Source organism: Micrasema longulum, unplaced genomic scaffold, assembly GCF_059751315.1.
Source record: "Micrasema longulum isolate JH-2025_06_02 unplaced genomic scaffold, ASM5975131v1 h1tg002420l, whole genome shotgun sequence".
Taxonomy (NCBI): domain Eukaryota; kingdom Metazoa; phylum Arthropoda; class Insecta; order Trichoptera; family Brachycentridae; genus Micrasema; species Micrasema longulum.
Window position 1 is genome coordinate 105,346 of NW_028279567.1, and position 8,707 is coordinate 114,052.

The window sequence follows — 8,707 nt, forward strand, 5'->3', positions numbered from 1 at the left end:
TACGGCTTAACTCGGCCACAGCCTAAAAAGTCTTATTCATGAATATGTAAACGCGTGTAATTTTGAATAAATATATAATGAATGAATAGTTTGTATTCCTTAGTAATAATTTATTCATTCATTTATTTATTCATTTAAAATTACACTAGTTTAAATATTAATGAACTTATTAAGGCTTTTTAGGCCATGCCCGTGTCAAGCCACAAAAAATAACAGTAAAAATATATGGTAAATTTAATTAGATCAAATTATAATGACATAGAATAACAATAAATAATAAAATTCCAAAGAATATAATGCAAAAAAGATAATCTAAAATCATTCTTAAAATATAAATTAAACAAATTAAGAATCACACATAATCAAATATACAAAATAATTGTATCATTAAAATCGACAAAATAATACTTAAATATAGTATAATTAAAAAAAAAAAACAAAATAAGGGTATCATTGAAAAGTTAAATGAACTTCCTGTACCTTCTTCAAGCCCAGGACCATTTTTTGTCTTTTTAACTCTTGTGTGGGGGCGATGATGATATTTCTCTCTTATTTAAAAAATGATAAACTCGTATTTTTTGTAATCTTCAAATGGTCATTTTTACACCGGACTTCAATTAAAAATTTTAAAACTATGCTGGATGTTATTACAAAAAATAATTACAATTGCTATGCGAATAATGAATGTCCGCTAATTTAGCAACACATCTGAATAAGAGAGAGCACGCAGATATAAATCAAAACAAAGGAGACAGAGAAGCTGTTCTGTGGCTGGTGTTGATTAAAACAGAGTCAGTCTTTAGTCGGTTAATGACAATGATGGGTGATGCACTCGCATGATATTTTATTTTATTTGGGAAAAAAAAAGTTCTATTTACATATTTATAGTAAACAAACAGATATAGCGTATAAACTCAAAACTATTAACAGATTTTCACAAAGCATACAAAGTTAGTAAAGAAAATATATTACAAATTAAATAAATACATATAAGTTTAAATATATCTGTTATTTTCATGTACTAGTAAATATTTTTCAATAATCAAAGTTTATTTTTATTTTTAAGAACAGTAAGTTATTGTAAATTGGGCGAGATTAGGACATGGATGCTTGAAAAAAGGATGAGGAGGGGAAAGGAGATGTACACATTTATTATTATAATGTCTACTAAGTTACTTTAAATCTGACAGAGTGATGTTTGTGTAATCTGTGTCTTTAAATTTTGAATTGTACACTGAAAAAGTCCTACGATATAAGCGGCGTATTTATGATTTTTTATTTATTTTGCTATGATAGGGCTAAATTATATATTTATTTGCATAAATTATGAAAAAAGGAACTATTAAAAAGTATGTATCCATAATTTTTTTTTCGATAGTCTGAACTAAATAATATTCTGTTTTTTACTAGTGGTAACACGATGTTGCATCAGTGTGCGCATAGGGATTATTTACCACAGTCCTTTTAGAGTTAATTAATGTAATAAGACCACGTCTAACAAATATAGCTAATTTAAAAGGTGGGATAAAACAAAAATAAAATTTGTCATAGAGCCCTATTAAAAATAATGTGAAGGTGAATGCATAATTCGTCAATACAGCTTGACAACCTCGAAAAAGAATTAAAATTAAAAAATTATAAATTTAAATAAAATTTGAGTAAAAAAAAAAATATTAAGTAAGTGAGTGAGAGACGTTTGGTTTAGTCGGGCGCCAGTTATCCGTAAAGAATAACAATTAGATTAAAGTTGCATTCAGTTTAATTATGTCAATGTGGAGGGGTAAGAAAGGAATAAAGATAATAATTGTGGATATTAAATGTGTTTAAATTAAATTATAAACAAAATCTAACCTAACTTAGAATTAGACTTAACCTACTTAAACCATAAACTTAAAAATAACCTGACGCCCTGATGCGGCGCGCGGCGTGGTGACGCGAAGGCGGCGTGGGTCCCTGGCGTGCGGCGTGGGCACAGGACGCGATGGGGGCGGCGGCGTGGTGCATCGTAGGGGGAGGCGGCATCTGGCTGCGGCGACAGGGGTAGCTGGGACGGCGGCGTCCAGCTGCGGTGAGGTATGCCGCGAGGACGGCTCGTCATGAGCGGCGGCGTGGCTTCCTGTCCCATGGCGGGGCATGAGAAGTGACGTCGGGTGCGTAGAGGGACGCACGACGTGGGCGGCTCGTCATGAGCGCAGCGGCGTGGGCGCGTGGGCGCGTTGGCGCGTGGGCTGCGTCACCGTGGTGCGGCGACGTGAGCGCACGAGTTACGTCGTAGGCGGCAGCGTCGAGGCTGCGGCTTCAGGGCTGGTTAGCCAGCGTGGTGGCTTTTCTAGTGGCTGCTGACTGGGCTGCTGACTGGGTTGCTGACTGGGCTGCTGACTGGGCCACGGGGATGGCAAGGCACCCGCCCGTGACCCTTGAGGTCAACTGACGTAGTAGAAGAGAGTCCGTAGAAGAGAGTTTAAGTGGAAGAGAGTCTAAGTGGAAGAGAGTCTAACAAGGAAGAGAGTCCGGGAAACGGGCGTCACGGTTTTTATCATCTTTTTGACGTCCCCTCTTCCCGGTTGGTCTCGTCGCTCTCATTGGCGGGCGCACGCTTCGGTTGGGGCGGTCTTCTTTTCCCGCCGAATCCCGTCTTTCCCGCCAAATGGTGTTCTTAAAACTTATTCTACTACTTAAATATTAAATTAACCTAGTCTTATAATTAACTTATGATAAGAATCGGAATAATCGGCGAGCGTGCACGAGAATAGGTATGAAGGTAGAAGAAGCGAAGTCTATATGCTGAGATAGAGTGACGTGGCGTTCCATCCTCTCTACCTACTTTTACGGGGGAACGGCGTGATGGTTGCTGCTATAATTTTCATGTAAAATATAAATATGTTATTCATGGAAATAAAGTGATTTGGATTTCAAAATATAAATATTATTTTAAACTATTATTATTCGCGTTTTTAAAAGTGTCCTGAGCTTCACAAGTATTGACATGTGGCCGGTTCTTGGGGGTACCTTCTCGGCAAGAACAATAGGCTCCCGATTGCCTGGGCGAACGGACTTTTATTACCTTCAGCGACCCTTGCGAAAGGCGCAATTCGGGTCCTTGTTGGTGACTAATATATCGAACGGTATTTATTAAAAGAGAGACGCGTTCACAATAATTATTTTTAAACGAGAAATTATAGAATTGATGGATTTGGCACAGCGGTACTTTCGGTCTATATCAAGCTTATTACGAAAATACTAATTTAATCGGGACCCGGACGTTTCTGAATGTCAAGGGTTTAAATACACCACCTATAGTTTCTAGGCTTTAGTGATATCTAATTGATTCAACATATTTTTGTGTACAAGATAAAAAGCGAATTACTTGACTTTTAAAACATTTAGTAAATAATTAGAATATTTCTTGGATAATGGACAATGGAAGCTGTGAGGCTGATATTAACACATTGTACACGTGATTTTGTAAACACGTGATTGTATAACCACGCGTTGTATCCAGCAGCACAATCACAAATGACTATCGACGTGCTAATTAGCGGCGTGATAACAATTTTTCACCGTGGTTGTTTATCGTATGCGCGGTCACAATGAAACATCCGTGAAAGTTATCGATCGGGATTATTATATTTTTTCAATATTGTCACACTTCAACTTGATGCTAGGCAACACCTAATATTAAATGTCAAAATTCAAAATATTTACGTTTCGCAACGCATAATCAATCACATATTGGAATTTTACCGGTGTAAATATGGAGAATATTCCTAAACTGTAAGTAAAATAATTTAGTCTTATTTTTTTGCTCACAATTTATCATGCTATTTATTTGTTTTGAATCAAATTGAGAAAGCTATTAAGCTAAACATTTGTTGAAGGCGTTTGGCGTTTTGCAACGCGACCGCGATAACTTCAGCGTGTTCATAATTGTTCGTTGTGATCGCTCAAATACTTAGCACGTTTTTTAGCACGTCAATAGTCATTTGTGATTGAGCCCCTGGTCCTGTGTTTTCACGTGGTTTACCAGCCATCTAAATACTCGTATGTGCATTTTATTGACAAAAAGTGACTTCTATTATAACTTTTTTCGTAGATCTATGAATAGCAAATACTCGAACCATTTCAAAACTGTCATCTGATTCGCAATATCGATAAATATAGGGATCTTCTTTATCGATTGTAATATTTTTTTTCTTCACAGCTTATCGTAGCCATTTGCCATATCGCTATTCGCCATTATGGTTTCGCTCAGTTTCGCTTGCAGTTGACGTTTACTTTTAAAAATTGAGATTCAGATTATGTTTCAGTTGATTTAACCCAGCATTTTTATAATTATAACACTTTTAAGAAACCCTTCACAAAACATAAAATTTCACAAAAATTGGCCAGGCACAGGGTAAGTTTTAGGAGTATTAGGCCAATACTCAAAGTGTTAAAATATTAACTGCGATCCCGGGATGGCGAAAAACGCAATGGCAAGCTTGAAAAGATATAAAAGGACAGAAGCATATTATATTTATTTATTTATTTGTTTTACAAACAATGAAAAAATCATACATATTTCACATAAATATAGAAACAATAAAAAAAAACACTATTTTTTAAAATCAATTACATATAAAAACTAACTTAATACATTTTTATATAAAATGAGCAAAAAATTTTTTTAATTGAATTTTAATTATTTTAAAAATTTGAATAAAAATGCATAAATTGTAAGAATTAATAATAAAATAAACATGAATAAAATACGTATTTAAATAAAATTAACAATAAAAATTATAAAAATTAAATTATTTAAAAAAATCATTTATTAACATAAAACTAATAAAAACAATTTATAAAATACTAATAAAAACAAGAAACAAAATATGCATCGAAACAAAACCAGTAAAGTAATCCATAAAAAATAAATGTACCAAAATAATATATCGATATAAAAACGCATTTTGTATACATTTCTTAAACTTAAACAATCCAGCGTCAAAAATGTCGATCTCTACGTTTTCAATGGTGTTGTATAATCTGCACAATCTTGACACCGGATTGAAGAAAGACACATTATTCTTAAATGAATCTATGTGAAATGTTTTTGGGTTCCTTAAGAAATGACCATTAGGAACACAATTTTTTTATCGTACTTAAACAGCTTGAGCTTTCCAATCTTCCATTTGCAATATTATATAAATATAACAAGTCATTTACTTTTCTTCTTGTTTCTAAAGTTATCCTAAGCGAAAACGGTGAGACTGGTCAGAACTCAAGTCTTTTAAGTTTTTGAAAATTGTAATATTTGCTAAGCAACAATATTTTTAATTTGTTAAAATTTTTGTAGACAAGGACTGGATTTAACTCCCTGGGGAGCTGTATATTTCATGTCCACCCTGTCAGAAATCGAACCCGGGACTTCAAGCATATAAAAAAAGAAAAATAATGTTTTAGTATTATGTCAAAAGATATTTATTAAACATGTTTTTATAAATAACTAATATACATATGTTCACATATAGTTTCAGTCGGTTTGGTACACCATTTAATAGTTACAAAATACAACTACATTCACGAAGAGGTGAAAGTGTGTCCCATAACATAGCAGGAAGAGGTTGATATTAAATTAATAGTGGTGGGCATAAGCTCCATGGAAAGCGGCGGCTACCGCAGCAAGGTGGGCGGACTTGGCATGGGCGACTTCAGGGGTGTCTACAACACGACCGTCATGTCCCAGGGGGGCAGGAGCGGAGTAAACGGAGTGAATAGGGGCGGCATAGATGGAAAGGATGGGGGCGGCGGAAGCAATGTAGGCAGGAGCGGCATAGGAACCATGAGCTCCATGAGAAGCGGAGGCTACAGCGGCGAAATGGGCAGCCTTGGCGTGGGCTACTTCAGGGGTGTCTACGACGCGACCATCATGTCCAATAGGGGCAGCACTATGGGCATAAGCTCCAGCGTAGGCTCCAGAGTAAGATTCAACACCATATCCATTGTTGTAATGTCCATTGTCCTGGCTCTCGACTAGGCCTTCTCCCTTCCATTGTCCGTCTTCGTGTCTAGCGTAGTAAGAAGGAGCGACGTAGGCGTTGATGGAGGATCCATACACTCCATGATTGTATTCTCCGTTATCTTGGCTTTCGACCAAACCTTCTCCATTCCACTGTCCGTCCTCGTGTCCAGCGTAGTAGGAAGGAGCGGCGTAAGCCTGGATGGAGGATCCATACACTCCGTGGTTGTATTCACCGTTATCTTGACTCTCGACCAAACCTTCTCCTCTCCATTGTCCGTCCCCGTGTCCTCCATAGGCGTAGGCGTTGATGGCTGGGGCGTAGTGACCATGGGCTCCGCTGGCGGCGGCGGCTTTAGCGGCGTAGTGGGCGGCCTTGGCGTGGGCGACCTCGGGGGTGTCTACAACTTGTCCGTCATGTCCCAGAGGGGCGGCTCCGTGCGCGTAAGCTCCAGCGTAGCCTCCGGTGTAAGCGCCATATCCATGGTCATACTGTCCATGGTCCTGGCTCTCAGCCAGACCTTCTCCCTTCCACTGCCCGTCCTCGTGTCCACCGATGTAGTGGGCGGAGGCTGCTCCAACACACAGGAATACTGCGACCAATAGAGAGTTCATGATTGTCTTGTGTGAGCCTTTTCTTACGAGAAAACTGCTTGTGACTTGATAATAATCAAAGAGATGTATTTATACTAAAATAAATCCTTCATATTTCTGCAGTTGGTGGGAGCGGATACTTGCAAACTATCATACACTTGTCTGACACATGGTATTAAAGTTAATGAACTTGAAATATTTCCAAATTATTTTTTGCGAACTTTCTATGAGGTCAGCTAGTTCTAACAATGCTGTACACTGATCAAGTTGTTACTGACAGGAAGCAGGTGAATTCGTAAAACGCTTATGTAACAAAAAAAGGCTTTGTATTGTCCTACAACATAGAACAAGGGCCCTAGACGAGTGTTTTTGATTCAATGTCCTACTTTCATGTTAAAATTTTGAAAAAACCAAAATATATTTTTAAATAGCTATTGCATTTACATTACGTTTACCACGCAAGAGGTCTCGGATTCAATTCTCGGCTCAGCAATATCAAAATCAAGTATGTCGCAATACCGAAATCATAAAAACGCGATATGATCTATTAAAATAAACTCATTAAGTGCATTTTAAATAAGTCCCGAATTTCAAACCTATGTTCATATTTAAATTACGAGGAACTTCAAACTTTTATTCATTTTGATTCCCTGACACGCCGGGTTGTTTTCGATATGAAATTTCTCCATGAAGTAGACACTAACCTTATCAATGAAATACAAATAAATGCAGGATTAAGATCACTCAGATATCGGCACGGATTTAAACGCCCTTTGTTTTCAAGAAATGCTGCATGCTACCCACCTTTGCCCGCATGTGCCATGGATATAACACATACAGCTGAAATAACTAAATCGAATATCGACTTGTTTCATGACACTCACCCAACTTTTGCAAAATTTATCTTAGATTAAATTTAAAAACTATATTTTTAACCTGTAGCAATTGCACAGAAATCTTTAATCCGAGTCATCTTAAAAAAAACATTTCGCTATCCAAGTGACTTGCTCTTCAAAGAATTCAGAGTACTGAATATTATTCAACAGTATATATTGAGAACGGTAGTGGTTACACACATAAAGAGAGACATTTACCCAAGCGTCAACCACAACCATAATACAAGATACTCTAATAGGGATCTGATACTAAGTGAAGGGGTCAACGCTGTTCTGGCATCGAGACAACACTATAACGTAGGCAAAAAGGTCCATAACCTTTTGCCAGAATCGTGGAAAGACAGGAGTGTTGTCAAGTTACGGAAGGTGTTGACCTCGCTCTTTCATGACATTGGTCGTAGGGAGTCAGAAAAGTTGATGCATGCCACGGATTGGAGAACCTTACTGGATGTCAAAAATAAAATATAAAAAATAAGGAATAATTAAAAAAATATATATTTATAGATGACAACCATGAAGTTTCGCATAAATAAATTGTCTATGTTTTTATGAATGTATGTATGTGTATGCGCATGGGTGTATGTACGTGTGCGTGTATGTACATGTGTATATATGTGTATATTTATATACATGTGTGTATATGTGTGTATGTCTGTATGTATATGAATCAAAATGTGTATCCGAATAAGTTTATATTTTGTTTGTCTGTGCTCTATATTAATTTGTTAACTATTATAATATATAAAAATGTAATTGCCTAGCTTGGAACGGGGTACGTACCCTTGTTAGCTGGACAAAGTGAATATGGAATTGTATTTTGATAAAGAGTGTGAATAAATAAATAAATAAAAAATAAAATTCGTTTTTCATACAACCAACAAATTTACTTACGACAGTTTTGTGTAATTCTATAATTGAAGCTATATATGCATGTGGAATTGTATCGACTAATAATGACTAATCGTATGTTTTTTGGTATGTATCTCTGTTAAATTGCCTTAAAAAAAACATTCATTAAAAATTCCAGAACCAATTTATTTATTTCAACTGATTAATGATGTCTTTATACACAATACATGCAATAAATGTATAATTTAACTTTTTAAGTATACAAACTTCAGAAAATAATTGTAAAATAAAATAAAAATATATTTAAGTCTTGGTAAATATATCACAAGGATATTTTTTACACCTTCTTCTTCTTCCAGTGCCTTATCAG

At 36.1% G+C, this 8,707-nt stretch overlaps 1 protein-coding gene across 1 annotated transcript; it reads right to left on the reverse strand.

Moving 5' to 3' along the window:
• Nucleotides 1-5,614: 5,614 nt before the first annotated feature.
• On the reverse strand, nt 5,615-6,634 carry LOC148272241 (uncharacterized). Its single transcript, XM_088240301.1, has one exon. It carries the CDS (start codon nt 6,611-6,613, stop codon nt 5,615-5,617), a length of 999 nt encoding a protein of 332 aa, XP_088096427.1. The 5' UTR covers nt 6,614-6,634.
• Between the last annotated feature and the right edge of the window lie 2,073 nt (nt 6,635-8,707).